Source organism: Stegodyphus dumicola, chromosome 8 (genome assembly GCF_044657685.1).
Source record: "Stegodyphus dumicola isolate Sdum_Otavi_A_Nest chromosome 8, ASM4465768v1".
Taxonomy (NCBI): Eukaryota; Metazoa; Arthropoda; class Arachnida; order Araneae; family Eresidae; genus Stegodyphus; species Stegodyphus dumicola.
Genome location: NC_140775.1, coordinates 122,173,149 through 122,191,784, shown reverse-complemented (window position 1 = coordinate 122,191,784; position 18,636 = coordinate 122,173,149). Strand labels below are relative to the sequence as shown.

The 18,636-nt window shown below is 32.5% G+C and overlaps 1 protein-coding gene across 3 annotated transcripts in view; it reads right to left on the bottom strand.

Moving 5' to 3' along the window:
- LOC118201042 (uncharacterized) overlaps nt 1-18,636 on the bottom strand; it is a 100,365-nt gene that overhangs the window by 36,507 nt on the left and 45,222 nt on the right. For all 3 annotated transcript variants that reach the window (XR_004760187.2, XM_035373061.2, XM_035373060.2), the window contains exon 5: nt 239-357. Coding sequence is in view for 2 of the 3 variants with exons in the window: in XM_035373061.2 (XP_035228952.1) it covers nt 239-357 (119 nt within the window). In the remaining variant the exon portion in view is untranslated. The remainder of the gene's footprint in view (nt 1-238; nt 358-18,636) is intronic.

Sequence of the window (18,636 nt, the reverse complement as noted above, 5' to 3'; positions counted from 1 at the left end):
CAGATTTCATCTATTCATGTTTAATGAAATCAAACATAACACTTCTGAACTTCTAAATAATAACAGACAACATGTTATTCATACAGCATTTAAATTAGCTGTACTGTAATTTTTCATATACAAGCAACAAATACATAATAAGATAAACTACAAAACTTTGATACAATTAAAAGCAAAATATTAATATTTTTTCATAATGAATCTTCAAGATATATATCCAAGCAACAGAATTACTCACGAAACTGTTCCCACAGGGATCATAGCATTTAATAAGTCATCTGGTAATGATGCTTCTTCTTGAGCTTCTTTACGTACACATTCCAGAATAGTCATACCCACAGCAAAGCCACCACTAACCTATCACATAAATTAAATAAGAACATAATTTAACCAAAAAAGGAGGGGATATTTTAATTTTAAAAAAGTATTAAATCTCTTAAAATACAATCACCACAAACAATTATTTGAGAAACTGTTTTTATTCAACTCTGTAAATATAATTTGCATCCCTGATTCAAATTTTTTGCTGGCTATAAATCTTTCACTATTTCTTTACATTTTAAATGAAGAAATATTTCTTAAATGAAGAAATGATAAATATATATTATCTCTCTGATGAAAATACTGGAAAGGAACTTGACAATAAGATTTTATGCCAATACAGAAGGTAGAAATTCTTAATGCTTGTCAAGTATTTGGTATGTAATATGAAAGAATCAGTTCAAAAATAAGGAAAATAATAATGATGAGCAGAATCAAAAATAAGGAAAGGTACATTTTCAAATGACATAAGATAAAAACAAAATTGTGTATGAAGAAAATGGAGTCGAATTTTAAAAAATAATATTAACAACAGACTGCATTCACTTACAGCCATGGTTAAGATATTCTTAAATGAATTACATAAATACATACATGTAGCATCCATTTTTCACAGTTCTGACAGAAACCCAACTCTTGATTTCAATCATACAAAACTATTATCCTGACTAAACATAATGACCTAGTTATCAAATTATGTCTAAGCAAATAAATAATTTTAATATTTATTACAAAATACAGTGCAATATTAAGAGCAATGCATAGATTTAAGGTAATTTCTGATTATCTACACCCCCTGAAAATTATTCACAAAGCAATGCAATATGTAGCCAAAATGTATTTATATGGCAACCCAGGTATTCATGAGTACACAGCACACGAGTGGTGGTCACTAGTGTTTGCTTTTATTGCACTTACGATGAGCATTAGTAACTGTTTTTGTTGCAGGGACAGCACTTAAAGAAATCGTAATGGAAGTGTAAAATTTGTCAGCTGATGAAAAAGAAAGCACTGAATTTCTTCAGAAAAATGGCATTTTTTCCTAACAGTAGAGAATGCAAAAATTTGAAGCTGCATTTCATAAACAATCAAAATTTGTTTGTAGATGATGAATTTGTACAATTCTTCGATGTTTTCATAAGTAAAAACAGACTGACATGTACATGAGAAACAACAGCATGTATAATGTGAAATTCTATGATTTTTTTAACCAAAAACAGACTGTTCTGTACATGGAGAGAGCAACAGTGTGTGTGTGTGTGTGTGTGTGTGTGTGTGTGTGTCAAGCTGTACATTTCAGCAATTCTCTGGTGTTTTTTACAGCTAAAAAAGATTGCTGTGTACATGAGAAGAACAGCAAACTAAAAAAAAGGTAAATGTTTCATTATAAATGTTTTTGTATTTTTAATTTTGTCATGTGTGCTTTATGTAATTTTTTGTGTGCCACTATTTTTGAAAATGGTTCGTGTTGTGTCTTAACTGCAGAAAAATGACTGGCGACTTTTCGGGAGTGGAGGGCAGATAATCAGGAAAGTATCAAATTTAATTTTTTCATATATTATAGTAAACTAAATGAAATAAATAAATATAGGAAATATGCCCTAATCCAGTTAACCTCCCCAAATAAATCTGATGTGGCTAGCACATGATCTCTGCCAATTACATACTTTAAAATGAGCAATGAACTTTAAGTAAAGCATCACCTGCGGTTGATCGTTTTTTCAAACAAAATCTAATTTGCTGTTCCAAAAGATAGAAAGGTCTGTAATACAAAATTTCAGACTATGTTTTATTACATGTAATTAGTCAGGTATAAAAGCTGGTTGGGCAATTGAATGATATATAACTTAACTAGTTTTTAATTTTCCCTTTGTTACTTTTTATTAAAAATTCCATTGTAATGAGCAGTTGAATAACATATAATTTAACTGGATTCTAATTAAAGAAAATTAATTTACAATAAATTTTAAATAAATACTTCGATATAAATCCCGTAATTTAGTTTTCTTCTATGTTAAATTTCTCCTATACTATCAAAAATTTTAATTCATTTTGATCTGCACATATATCCCCACAACATTTAGGTATATATGGTCACTTTACTTAACCTGTTCCGCCAAACTGATGTTCACTAGTTTTTGGAACTACAGCTGAATAGTCACTGCTGCACATTCTGAAATCAGTTAAAAAAAAAAAAAAGTAATAGGCACTTTCAAATTTACTGTTTATTTTTGTATCTCATCATCATGAACAGTGCAAGTGAAAAACAGGTGCATTTTTTGGTAACATTGCAAGAGCGCATTATAATGGTTTAGAAGTTCTGCAAACAAAATGTTATTATAAAACTCCTTCTGTTCTGTAGCTTGATAAAAATAAATATCATGCCTATATATATATATATAATTGAAATAGGCTAAATATGTGCTGCAATACATTAGACTAAACTCTTATTATAGTGATTCTACACTTTTCCAGGAAAATCTGTTACAAGTTACAAGTAAAGTACCATTTCCGGTTGATCATATATTGTTAAAATCTAATATGTTGTTCTCAATCATGATTTTATGTGCATTAATATGCATATATGAATTTTAAATGCCAAATGTGATCCATTTGGGATTACAGCATATATTTTTTTAATGAAAATCTGTTCAGAGCTTCAAGTAAAGTATTACTTCTGGTTTACCAACTTTAGCCAAAATCTAATATGTTGTTTCATTGATATGAATCTTAAATATTAAAACTGGAAACTTTATGGGTTATATTTTAAAATAGTTTTTCAGTAAACACTGCTATGGGTTTCAAATAAAGTACAATGCATTTCTTCATTAAAACTGTTAAGGGTACCCCTTCGATTTGTCCAATTTTATCCAAAATCTAATCAACACTTCATATGAATGCAAAAAACTTAAAAAATGAAAAATAGAAATTTTTGGAAGTTTGACATGAGTTATCATGGATGAAAAAATCGTAACACACATACAGACAGAGAGAGACATAATAGTTAAAATAGTAAAAATATATTGTGAGGATCCTAATTTGTGCTCATTCACTGAAAAGACAACATCAAATTTTTGGATCAAAAACATTACTTTCCTCTCCTGTGTATTTAGGTTGGCAGGAGGTAAAATGGCAAGGTTTTTAAAGAATAAACTTGGGAGAAATTAACTTCATTTTACAAAAGAAATTTATAATAATATGCTATTCATAGTAAACATTAATCTTTGATACTTCAAAATAAAACTGAAGAGCTTAGAGTTACATTAGATAGAAATAAAAATGTATAATTACATAATTTTTTATTATAATGTCCAGTCACATAATGATAGTTTAACTATTTTATTTTTGAAGAGCAATTGCATTTCTGAAAAAGAGATAACAAAATAATTACGTTTTTAAAATGAAGGATGACACAACTCACAACAAAAGAGATTGAAAAAAGCTAAATTGAAAATATTTTATCAGATATAAGGCGGATCACTTTCTGCATGATTTGCTTTCTTTACAAGATGTAATTCATGTTTATTATGTACTATTTAAAGCATAAGTTTTTTTATTATTATTATTATTTGAGAGGACTGATCTGCAGAAATTTACAATTCTTTTTACTGTTTGAGAAAAATTCCAATTTTACATGAATTGTTTTAAAAAGCTGATGTTTTTTTCTGGCCATTTTCCCTTTTCTTTACTTTCAATGACTATCCGGGATATCCACAGTGAGTAGAAACCACGATTTCCATAACTGGCAGCAGTTAACTTCAAAAATTGAAAACTGAATCTTCTGAACTAATGCTTGGAAATATTGCTAGGTTTCCTATGAGTTTCTACTATTTCATAATGCGATATGCAATATGTGATGGAGGACGTGGGCACCATGCTTCTACCATTGAGGTTAATTGGTATAGCGCCACGTCCACCTATATCTAGAGTTTGGCCAGAACGTGGTGTCACACAAATGCCTCGCACCGAGCGCCCAACCAAGTGCTGGATTCATTAGGAGGGAAGTCTCACAGACCAAAGCACCCTCTGGGAATTCACTCTCACCCAACTGCCTGGGTCCAGTAGTTATTGAAACAACAAATAATGGTTTCACAGGGCCAAACAAGGGCATTGAGATACATTGTGTGATTCATATTACAGCTGCATAGACATTATTTGCTTAAAGTATTACTACACTTGACAATACATGCTTAATATTTAAAACTATTTCATAATAGGCCTTCTGCTATAAGGGCTGTCATTCCTCTCTTCTTTCTCAATATTGCTTGAATTCCTCTGAATTTCTGCTATTTCATGATAGGCCTTCTGCTCAATAGACCATTAATGAATCTAGTATGCCTTTCTTTTTTCTCAAATATCATTTTTCAAGTCATTACCAAGCAGATCTAACTAAATCATTAATAAATGGAAATATCACAAATGATTCGTCAAGTTTTGAAGGAAGGAAATAATCTTACTTATTGAAAATAAAATGTGAAATATGTTGTTTTAAAATCATGTACTTTGTTTCATACCAATAAACAGTGCGGCTTTAATACTAGAGCAACTGATGTCTGTGCACCAAGGGGGGAACTTTCTTCTAATGGATTATTAATTCTAAGCTTAATATTTGGAAGGAAAGTGAAAAATCTTAAGCTCTGTGAACTATCTGCAACTTCAGTTTTGCTTGTGTGTTCTTTGAGCGAAATTAAAACAGTATCATCTAGAAGTATTAAAAAATTAAGTGTGAGAAATTTACAAATGAAACATTTTCAATCTCTTAATAGTTCTTTTAATTGCCTACAGCTCTAACTAATAGATTGCTGTCAATAGCTCTTGTGTAAATGCTTAACGTTCCTCATCAGGGACATCAAATATCAAAGTATAAATTTTAGTAACAATATCACTGATAATTCTAGTCTAGAGATTCAGATTATAAGGATCAACTAGAGAGGTAAATACCTTAATATACTTAATATGTATCAGACCCTGATCTCAATAAAATACCTACTGACCTGCAAAATCTTTTCCTACCAAGTACTGTTTGTCTGGGCGATTATAATGCCAAACATCATATGTGGAGCTCTTCTGGTATTAATTCTAGAGGAAACGATTTGCTGAACATGGTCATTACTCCTATAGCTACAATTCTAAAGAAGCTGTGGATGTTACCATAGTTAGCCCCACCTGTAATTGGAGAGTCCTTGAGAATATAGGAAGTGATCATCTTCTAATTCTGTTTGAACTGAATATGAGGCAATCTGTTTATAAGTTCAGTAATAGACATTGGAACTTCAAACGTGTCGATTGGCAAGCTTTCACTGATCAAACTAAAATGATGGAATTTAACACACACAAACCAAAAGTTTAGTGTGTGCAAAATCCCTTACTGATAAACTAGAGACTGACTGACAGTCCTTCAAGTGGATCATTTACAGTGTTGCTGGCCAGTCCATTCCTAGGGACAAATTCAAAAGGAAAAGGCCTTACTTAACCAGTAAAATGCCTGTTCTCCAGCCCCTGATTGTGGAGAGAACACAAATACTGAGTGATCTGGATTTTGACCATAGTGACACTAACAGAATCAAACTAAATAGAGTGAATGCACAATTAAAAAAGATGTATGCACAGATCAAGAGAGTTAAGTGGAATGAACTTTGTGCTGGTCTGGATTCAAGATCATCTAACAGTAAATTGTGGAAGCTGGTGAAGGGCATTAGTAAAGAACGGCCTCAATTTGAAAAGTGCAATACTATTTATTCTAGGAGTGGAGTCTTGGCTCAGAATGATGAACAGGCTGCTAACATTTTAAGGGAGCATTACCAATTAATGAGTAGTCTGAATTTCACTGACAACGACAAGTATGTGAAGACCATGGTGAGTAGTGTTATTCATGGCTGTCGTAGTAATCCTCATGTGGGCCCAGCTATTTTCAGTAGAGTCTTCTCAGTTCAGGAGCTTGATATCGCGATCTCAGGTTCGAAATTAAATTCTTCACCTGGGCCAGATGGTATTCACGGTCAAATGATATTTCATTTGGGTCCATATGGAAAACAGAGACTTTTAGACATCATGAATGACTGCTGGAGACTGGGTCGTCTTCCTCGTGATTGGAAAAAGGCAGTTGTGGTGCCTATTAGAAAACCTGGTAGGGACATGAGTTGCTGAGAGTTTTAGACCCACTGCTTTGACTTCTATCTCATGTAAAATTATGGAGAAAATGATTTTAAAGAGACTTGATTTTTATTCAGATTCCCAGGAGCAATATGGTTTCAGAGAAGGACACAGCACGATTGACCAGGTGCTTTATTTTAGCCAAATAGTCAGAGATGCCCATAACAAGAAACCTACACATCTCACTATAGCTGCCTTCCTCGACCTTTCTAAGGCCTATGACATAGTTTGGATGCAGAGGCTCATTGCCAAATAATATAATAAGTTCGGCATATGTGGTAGAGCACAGCCTTGGATTTATGATTTTTTGAGAAATAGACGAATTAGGGTGAGGTTCAATCTCAAATGGTTTTAAAATAAGCCAAGGTGTTCCTCAAGGCTCAGTCTTGAGCCCTGCTTGTTTATGCTTTTTATTGCAGGAATTGAAAAAGTCATTCCTAATAGAACTGTGAAATTGGACTATTTGCAGATGACATTGTTCTTTGAAATTCCAGCTCTGATATAAGAAGGGTGAGGGAGAGTATGAGTCTGGCTCTAACATTTAGAGCTTTGCTGTAGACCCCAAATTAAGTTTTAACCCTTCAAAATCTACGGTGAGTTTGTTCACAACCAATAGAAAAGTATATAATTTTCGATCAAGAATCCTGTTGAACAGTCAGCCTTTGGAAGTAGAGAAACACCCAAGGTTATTTGGGCTTCATATTGGATCCCGAGATTTGGGGTAATAGTCACTTGGAAGATCTTGTTTTGAGAGCTAGGAAACGCATTAATATCCTTAAGTACATCTCAAGCCATGATTGGGGTGCCGATGCTAGTACCCTCCAGAAACACCTATGTTTCCCTTATTCGACTCATTTTAGAGTACGGCTTTCCTATCTTCTGTTGTGCCTCTGATTCAAACCTACAGAAACTTGAATGTGTACAGCTTAGTGCTGCAAGGATTACTACTGGCCTTCGCAATTCATGCTCGAAAGATATTGTGCTTTATAAAGAGCCAATCTGCAGCCTTTAAGTCTTAGGAGATATGCATGTTTAGTGAAGTACTACAGTAAGCTTTCCAGTCTTGGCCTCCAGAATCAGAATCGTACCTCGAAATTTCTAGGGTCATGAAGCAATAACCAGAGGCTCAAACATGGTAGTCCCTTTGGACAGGTTGTTTCTGACCACCTTATCGCCAGTTCTATAGAACATCACAGCTTACCTCAGATTATTGACCCCTCTGAAGGTCTTGATGGGATTTACTTTCATGTTAACCTTTCTGTTAGCAAATAGATGGAATTGCCATGCTACTTGAAACAGCTCTTGAAATAATAATGTCCATACAGATGCTGTTTACATGTATACAGACAGCAGTAAACTTGTTAATGACAGTTCTGGCAGTGGCATTTATATTAGATTTTGTGATCAAGAAATAAGGATTCAAAGAAGAAATCCAGACTTCTGCTCAGTATTTCGAAGCAAGCTTATTGCAATTCTGAAGGGTCTGGACTCCATTATGTGGCTTCCTCAGTTAAAAGATATCTGGATCTTTTCGGATAGTAGAAGCACTGTTCAGCATTTAGCTGATTGCCATAATGTGAGGGATAGTACAAGTTCAGACATCCTCAGGAAACTAAAACAACTTTCCCTTTCTTATCGGATCCACTTTCAGTGGATTCCGTCCCATGTCGACATTGCTGTAAATGAAGTTGCAGACAGCTTGGCTACAGCTGGTGCTAGCGAGACCACAACACCTGCCGCTCCTCTTACTTAAATGGAACTACAGTCAAAAGTCGTTAATTCGGACACCCATAATCTGGAATGATCTATAATCCGGACCACAAAGCTACAAACTTTCTACGCATGAGTGTATGACCTTTACGGCTGCGAATATGTGATGTGCGCAAGCCCAAAATACGTTTACGCATGCGCGTTTAATGTATAACAGACGGTATACGCTAAGCTAAAATTATTTAATTCAGTTAATGTTGCAGATTGCGTTGTTCCTTAATCTTCGAATTGGAATTGCTGCAAAAAATGGATAAAGGAATATCCTTTGTTTATCTAAAATTTAATATTTGTTTATCTTCAACTCCGCGGCGTGCAATGAATTGGAAGTTGATCTGTCAGCACTATTCTTATCTTCAGGGCAGATGTTTTTATTTTATTTGGCTTACAATTCCTTACTAAATGTAGTATTTCATCTCGATGTACTCTGTCTTTGATATGATTCAAATCAAATTCCTCGTCATTATAATTCACTTCCGATAGCGAAGAAAGTGACACAGAGGTTATTGAAAACGAAAAAATTTCGATTGACAAATTAGTTGGTATTCTTGACACAGCAATTATAGGACTTGAATAGCGGAACTTTGTAACTGAACAAGAAATTATGTCTGTTTATAGAATTAAAGAGAAAGTATTATCACATAAAAAACGGAGCAAATTAAACAACTTACATTGAAAGAAATGTTTAATAAAGTAAACAAATAAATATTAGGCCCCCTTTTTTTTTTTTTTTTTTTTTTTTGTAAATTTTGATACATTTTAGATCATAATTGTTCTTTATTTCATAAATTACGGTTTCATATTTTTAATTTTATAATTTCTGCATGCCATCTTACCAGATTTAAACTGATGATCTATAATCCGGAAAAATCGATAATCCGGAATCGCCGAAGTCCCGATGAGTCCGGATTAACGACTTTTCACTGTATTTTCTAAAGGTAAGGCAAAGAATAAGGCCGTTTGGATGGTCCCACCAGTGTACCCTTGGTATCAGAGTAAGTGCCCTGGTGGCTCCTTGGTTCAGAGCAGCAATAGACGAGATCAAACTGCCCTTACTAGATTCCTCAGTGGCCAGTTATCAATAACTTTTGTCAGTGGTAATAAACACTTTGAAATATGCACTAAGTATTCTACAGCACAGGCCTCTCCTGATCACATCTTATCTTGTCTGGAGCTTACCAGACAGGATTTGGTTCATGATCCTTTTTTTGTACTGGACTTTTTCAGTACGAATGGGCTCAAGGACCTGATCTAGCTCTGCTGGTCACGGGGATGAGAAATAACAACAGCTCTTGTGTTCATGGCAGAACAACTAGGCGGCATACTTGAAGTTAGTAATTTCGTTCTAAATTTTTTCAGATGACAGAAATTTAAAACTCTCAGCCTGTTTTTTTTAAATGCTTTATATGTAATATCCCATTTAATCGCTTTCAGGCTGCCTTAACTATACATGGAATAGCTGGTGGCCCTATGCTGAACATTTTTACATTAGGGTTATTTTTACTAATACTTGGGTACGTTTTGCTTCTGTTTTATATTAACTTAATCAAAAATGTAATTACAATGCTGTGAATAGATAATCAAACTGCTTTGCTAATCCAGTGAATTCAAATTTATTCAATTTTTGCAATTGATTTCTACATCCGCAGGTTCTCCCTTGTTACCAACAACAAGAAGCATTAAAAACAGTACATTATGTATGCGCTTTAGAAACATCAGAAAGAGTATGTACGTATTTTGGCTATTAGTTTGGAGACTTTTCCATGCAGAATTAATGATTGATGCTTTTTTACTTTCTGATCAATAATGTTGCTTAGTTTGCACTTAACCAGATATTATTCCTGCAGATATTTTAACACTTTTAACCCACAGTTTCTTTATACTGGTTTTGTTTAGTTGCGAGAACACCATTTCCTAAGCTAGCTTTGTTTAGTTGTCTGAATATGATTTCCAAAACTAACATTACTATTAGACATATTTCCTAACATTATTATTAGGCATATTTCATAGTTCTGGTCATGTCTTAATTTATATTATATATATATATGTATGTATGTATGTATAAAGCATACTTATGAATTTAACAAACATTCTCTATTCGTAAAAAAACAGCACATTCTCACTAGAAACCCAGTCTAAGACTAACTACCACTGTTCAGTGATCTAATCTACTTTGAAAACATACTGCTTAAAAAATACAAACGGCAATATATGTATGTATGTATATAATTAATTTAGAAGTATGTATACCCATTGGTTGACATGCAACAGCTCTTGACGGTGAAATTGCATCCATCCACCGAGCCCTGCTAGAACTACAGACTCAACTTGGTCATTTTCAAAGGTTTATCAGTTTCCAGAGCTGCCATTCAAGCTATTTGCTTCTGAAATGATACACACTCTTCAATAATTATTGACTGCTGTTTCGACCTTCTTAACAGGCTCTAAAGCAGTGACGGTTTGTGCTTTATTTAAATAGAGGTTCACAAAACAAATTTCGAAAATTAGATATGCAAATACATTGTAATTTACAAATTAAAATACATTTGTGTTTTTTGCAAGTTAGAGGAAAACAAAGCCACTAAAAGGAAACAAGTTCTCCTAGGTAAGCAAAATTGTAATATTTTATTTCTTATGATGGAAGGTAATAAAACCATAATATTGCTTACAATATATCTTTGAATGTTGACAGCAAAATAGTCAAGTACAAGTTTTGTAAATTAAATCCACTTATCTGTCTTCTTTTGAGGTAAATAAATCAATAGTACTTTCATTGAATTTAGGTAGGTCATTTATCATGCTTTTTTCAGTTGAGAGCATGGCTAAAGCACTTAGTCTCTCCTCGCTCATAGTGATTCTTAAAAATGCCTTAACTTGTTTTAGAGTTGAGATGCATCTCACTGCTTCAGCAGTCATTGGAATAGTAACAATAATTAGCAACAGTTTGTTGGTCTCCAAAAAGTTCATAAGTTATTTTCTTTAAAAAATTGTAGAAGAGTAATGGCACCAATCATATTTCAGAAATCTGACCTTCTGTAAGTTAGTCCTAGTTCAGCTTTCAGATGATCCTTCTGTAACATAATAAACATCAGTTGTTGGTCAAGGATCTGAGTTGGAAACATTTTCTTGTACTCTGGAATTTTAGAGCTTAGAGGGGAGAAAGAGAGAAGCAAGCTAGCAGAGTACAGTTCTATTTATATGAATGTTTTCTCTCTTCCATTTTCTTAAGTTTTAAGATTCTGATATCTCCTTCATCACTGTATCTATTCTCTTCTTTCTTCTCTAATGACTACTGGGAAATGTTTGCTTGCTTTCTAGTGTGTGCTACACCAGTTAGTGTTTTCTAAAGCTAAATGTATAACACATCGACAAGTCACATAATATTGTAAAACACTAAGCCAAAACATAAATTCCAAGTCTTTTAACATACAGCAAATAACATCTGCTTACTTTATTACTACAGCTTGTTTATGTGTTGACTCTATTTTTTTTATACATTCAATCAAGTGTTCCGTATTTTTACACACTATATTGATGGTTTGACTCTTCATATTCCATCTGGTAGCTGGACTATAAAGTATACTTTTTCTAACAGTTTCATATAGAACAGCAGTTCTCTGTGAGAGTCATTAAGAAAGTTAGTAATATCACTCAAGTTGGAAAAAAATACTAGAATTTCCTGATTTTGACTGGTTGCTTCCCCAACAATGAAACTGAGCTGATGCATATAGCAATGTACAAACTGTGAATTCTTGTAAGTACGTTGAATAAAAACTTGTTGATGACAGCAGCATGATCACCACTCATTATGCTTGACTATTGTAGCTCTGTGATATTAATTTCTTGGGTTTGACAACTACTTTTTTCAAATTTGCTTGGATACATTCAGCTATAGATTTTACTTCATGCTCAGATTCATGGATTCCCATAATCTCTCAATGGTGGTCCATTATTTAAAACATATCGAAAATGACAAACAATTGAAAAGTGGATAAAACATCAGTAGTTTCATCTATTATTACTGAAACAAAACTTGCTTTTGAGATCTCATTTTTTATGTGGTTTTTATAAACACTGAGCATGCACTTTAATTAATCATTTTGAATTTCTTTTGATGTTCCTTTAAAAACTTTGCCACCAGCAAGATGGTTTTTAAAAGATAAATCAAGTTCGACTGAGAAGCTGATAAGATCTCTGAAAACTCCTGGATTTAATGCATTCTCACATTCATCATGCCCTCAAAGTGTAAGTTCAAATGCACCGCAAAACTAAACATAATCACTACTTTTTTTAGAGCATAATGACTTTTATAACCTACTCATTGTCTCTTTCAAGATTTGAACTAAATACATTGTCCAGTTCTTAGCAAATATCCACTTTTCCTAGCAAATTAAATTCTAAGATGAAGTTTAAATGCGAATGTGAGAACTCATGCCAATTATTTGATGAGTTAGGTGGGATTAATTAGCAACATCATAATTCACCCAACTTGAATAACCATTCTCTTTTGATGAGATAAAGAAAACAAAACAGCCTGTTAGTTAATTTGCATCTACAAATCCAAGAACATTTCTCACACAGATCGGGTTTGAATTTCATTTTAGAATCTCAGTCTTATATTTTGTCACAAATAGTTGATTTGAGAAATTTCGTTTCAATTTTTCTTACTAAAGAAAATGTTGAAAAACGTAATTACTTTAGTTCTGGCACACTGATTTTACTAAGTACCATCTTAGCTGTTTACACTAGTTCATAAAAAAATACGTATAAAAAAGATAACATAATAAGTAATAAAAAGGAAAAACAAATAACAAACTGAATATAGCAAACACAGGGAAAATTCGGACACGGTAACTGTAAACAATATAAACTTTGCACATTGAAGATGTGCGAATGGAATGGTATCAGCGGCACCATTTCCCGCCTCTGTCCACTTCTGTTCCCATGAAATATTTTTCAAGGGCACTTCTTTGATCACAAGTGTGATCAAGGAAAAACTAAATGCTCTATGCTATACTAACCTACAATACAGTATGTTAGCTATGTATTAGCATATTTAAAAAGGGGGATCATCCTGGAAACTGATAAAAATCTGAAAGTGTATTTAATATTATTTTATTAAATTTGTTAATAATTTTTTTTTCAATTTTTCTTTGGTGGTCCATGTGCTCATGTGCACAAACAGAGCTGCAATATAGTTAACCTTTTATACAGAATTCAATTTCAGATCACATGACACATTAATGTCCAGATGTTGGGTTATGGTTTCATCGATAAGAATTTCAGGGAGTTAGATAAATTATTGCTCTGTTATTTTTAGAATGAAGACAGGAGTTACAAAGCTATTATTAATTTATTATTTGAAAAATAGATATTTTGGTACTTTTTCATTTTGCCGGTGCAAATCTCACCAAGCAGACTTTATTGGCGACAACATACAATATACAAAAATAAAAAATGTTAATGAATGTTAGTTCTAAGAATTTTTTATTTTGAAGGCATAAACATTTTAATATTGTTTAAAATTTTGTAAAAAGCCAATAAATAAAGACAATAAATTTGTAAAAAGACGTTAATTTAAGAATTTACTATACTTTCATGATTCAACATCCTGATTCACCAGTTCATAACACTTGACCCCAAGTGATCTCATCTCACATAAACTACATTACAAAAATCTATTTCTCTCATTAATTATTTACATTAATTTCAAGTTAAATCTTAATTTGGAATATAAGTTTAAATGCAAGAATTATTTCAATTCATATGAATAGCTTACTCAGAAATTAAGTAAAACTGCTTCGCTAGTGCATTCTCATTAAAACTGATGAATTTAACACTTGACTTTGTCTTTTCTATATTTTTGCCTTCGAGTGAGTGGTGCGATTGCATCCTAACTGAATTACCGCAAATGGCCTTAGGGCATAAAATTGAACTATTTGGTAAGAATTCTATGTATTTGTATGCCAGTATTGAAAGAAACAATCAATCTGATAAGAAATGGCTGCGACTTATTTTGAAAGTGAGGCGTAAAGGTTACTAGCGAGGATATTCTGTTTGGCATCAACTGTACCATTACTGGCAACTTTATTGCCTATGCGAGCAAAACGGAAAAGTACCGATATTTTATATTTTACATATACATACATACATACACACACTTACTACTTTACAGTAACTGTAGATAAATTATCAGTAGACTACATCATTATTTTATTACCGAAAAGTACCGATATTTTATATTTTACATATACATACATACATACACACACTTACTACTTTACAGTAACTGTAGATAAATTATCAGTAGAGTACATCATTATTTTATTACCTACACAAAATTCTACACACAATTATGATTAGTTAGTTTATTGATAACAGTAAAATATGCAAGAGTTACTTGGCTTAGAATGTATTCATAAAGGATTTTTCAAGAGAAATTGGCTCATTCATACTACATATGAATACAATAAAAACTCAATGGCGCCAATCCACTCTCACTAAAAATCCAATCTAAGATTAGCTACCATTGTTCCATGATCTACTCCATTTTTAATACAGATAATTTAAATAATTTTTATAAATTTTTAATAAAAATTTTTGAATTATAATCTATAAAATTTTTACCATCATCTTAAAGTAGACGTATTTCTAAGCATACCTGCAAAAAATTACGGTTTTTTATTCAAAATTTTCGAAGATATACGTGAATTTATATATTGGTGTGCTTTGAAATTTGGCATATTTGTTGAAAGCAATAAAACATCAAATGTTGTTCAGACACTTTTCTAAACTTATTTGGAAGTAGAAATGATGGGATTTTTTTCCTGCTCATGCACAATGTAAAAAGGTAGGTACAAGGTGTCTTTTTTCCCACTCCAGCATAATGGAAGGGAAAGGAAAATTGGTTGCCACATATTAAGAAGTTTGCCAAGTGAATTATTTTTGGCGAAAACTGAAAAATTTGTGCCAAGGTAAATGTTTGAATTTCTCCGTAAATTTCGCACCAAATTTTACAAAATTTAATATCTACGCATAATTTGAGTCGTAGAACCGAAATATGGAAAACAATTGGTATGTCACTTCAGAAAAAAATCCGATTTTGTGTCAAAATACCTGTGTTAGAACAGTGCTATATATAAATCTAATATATCCAAAGCCGCGCTTTCAAGACATGAAAAACGCAATTTGAGTTTAGTCAATCGGCCCAGTAGAACGGCAAATATAGAAATGTCCTCTCCCCCCCCCCCCGCAGCATACTTTTTTTCACCCCTTATGGGTATAGTAGTCTGTTATTTCTGTAAAAATAGAGTTTAATTTGTTGAAATATCAGAGACCTCTTCTAAGAAACACAACCTGAAAAACTGTTCTAATTGCCAAAATCTTTGGCAACGTTATGCTCTTTTTCACTACCAATTCAGCACTTTTCATAAATGTACCTAAGATTTATTTCATTCCCTGCTTAATTAATTAATCAGTATTTGGAATGAAAATCGAAATTGTATAAGATGACATGCATCATTGTGAAAAATGCCAGACTGACATAAAAGAGACGACAATCAGAGCCAAACCAGAAACTTATCTTCAGTTTGTACATGTCATCTTTACCTATGCTGCATTATCTTTATGAAGACTTATGTCTTTTTGAACAGCAGTCAACTTGCATAAAGATACAGCTATGTTATAAAGGCATCCTATCCATATCAAGAGTTGATTAGATTTGGGGTAAAACTGGACAACAAAAGTGGTAACTTACATGAAGCCCATAACAGTTTTTAATTAAAAACTATATTAAAATATGTATAAGCTAAAACTTTTAAATTTTAATCCTAAAACTTTTATATTATTACATATTGGATTTCGACTGAAAATGTTAAATCAGGAGAGCTACTTTACTTGAAGCTTCCAATAGACTTCTGTAAAAATAAATAAATAAAAATATTATGAGATAATCCAAAAGCTCTCAAATTGGGCATTTAAAATATGTATGATATTGAGAACACTATATTACATTTAGAAGCATTAAAAATGTTCTTGGAATCATGCTAAGTGCAATGTGAATAAGCTCATTACGAAGACAAGCTCTTGTCATGAAGCAATTAAATGCATTATCTGCAATCCACAATTTTGTGTTTGCTTTCCTTTTGTGTTGAATTACTTTTCAGATAAAAGAATGCTGCCACCAAATTTTATCACTATGTATTAGTTTTAGAGAAATAATACAGCAAACATAAAAGAAAAACTTATGGCAAAAATTAACACCTATTGAGAATTCTAAATTATGCTGATTTTAAGGACTTTTTAATTCTTTTGTTGAGTTTTATGTAATGTAAGTATGAAGAAAGTGATGTTTAATAAATAAAGCTAAAATGACAAATATAAAAGTTGGTCATTTTATTAAGACAACTGAACACTGACATCATAAACTGAGGAAAAATTAAAAAAGAAATGTATAGGAACACTTAACATTATCGAGAATGCTAAAAATATGCTGCTTTTAAAAACTTTGTGATTGTTAAGTCATTGAGTGTGAATCCGAAACACTATAATGACCAGTGGATATACTACAATCAATGCAATATTTTCAAAAGCATGAGAAAGGGATGTATAATAAGCACATAGCTATCACTATGGGCAAACAGAATAATAAAAAATGAATAGTGTTTAAATAAAGTTTATAAACAAATTAGATTTTATTTACAAATAATCAACCACAAGTGATTAGTTTACTTAAATAAAGTTCAGTGCTATTCTGACAATTCCATCTCTTAACATGTAACTGACATCATATTCTGGCCACATCAGATTTTTTTCACATAGTATCTCAAATGGTAGAAATTAGATATTCCGTGTTGATGCTTTCAGACTCGCATGTTTATTGTCACAATTCCTAATTAATGTCTATTCTGTTTCAGTCAGTCAGTCATGAAGGACTGAAACAAGAAGTTAAAATGAATACCGTATATACCCGCGTATAAGTCGAGATATTTTAAACAAAAAAGAGACTTTAAATTGGAGGGGTCGACTTATACGCGGGGCCATAAAAAATTAAAAGAATCGGAAGTTCAAAAATATCTTTATATGATGCAGTTGTTTTCTTCCCGCACTCAAATTGTACAACTTATCAAATAAGTCACTTACTTGAAGTAATTTCATGACTTAAATTATGTGACGAACTAATCACAGAGTTTCATACTTTAACTAGAGTAAGTTTCGATTAAACCAAAGAATTTTCGGCCCCTGAAGAACCGATCAATATCGAGCAATAAAAAAGTTTCACCAACACGCCAAGAAAAGAGAAATGCAGATAGTTTTTACGTACGTATAAGTCTTTATAATAGTTATTGTTCATTCATGAAATACTTTTGTTAACAGGCGTACACGTTAAAATTTACAACATTTACAAAGGGAGGCAACATTAAAAAGCCCGATATTACATTAATTGCTCAGTGGGTTAAAGATGCTCGGAATGAAATACCCTCTGAAATGATTATAAAATCATTTAAAAAATGTTGTATTAGCAACGAACTAGACGGAAGGAAGATGATGCTGTTTTTGAAAGTGAAAATGACGACGAAGGCTCTAGTAGTGATTGTAACAATACGACTTATACATGGGTTTCTTATTTTCTACGAATTTTTTATGTCGAATTGGGGGGCGGTTGACTTATACGCGGGCATATACGGTAAATGAAATCAAATCTAGTTTGACAGACGTGGCAATGATTATGAGGAATATTCAAGTTATTCATTTGAAATACAGCGCCAGATTTAGCATTTTTTCTAGGTGAAGCAAAAACTTAAAACTGCCGCCCTCACTCATCTTCCTTTACATTTCTCTAACAAATTTTAATTCTTTGAATAAACATAGAAATATGTAAGGTTTGAGATAAAATGTAAAATCCATTTTATAATAAGAAATTCTTTATGTGCCATTTTTGCTATAAAAGAAATATACATAACAAATGGTTTAATTTCTTTACTTATGACAAAGCACCTGCCTAAGAGGAGAAATCGCTGAGGACTTTCTAAGAATAATTGGCTCATATGCAAGTTCTGCATGAGCGAAACGACGGAAACACCCATACAGCCCGCTAATTCGCTTGATTCTAACCCCTGACCGAATTGCTAGTGTTCAGGCTTTACCTCTCAGCCGCTGGTGGCCCAACATACATACCAAAAGTTACATAATTAAAAACCCACGCAAACCCTCCTAATCCAGTTTCTTCTCCGGTGCATTGAAATAATCAAATTTCCATTTTCCCTGAAATAGGGATTTTTATCAATATTTGCAACAATACCTACTCATACTAATAAATGATACTAATAGAAAACGATTCAGTACTAAAATAGTTCAGCACAGTACAAAAAGGGGAATCACACACTACTAAGTAAT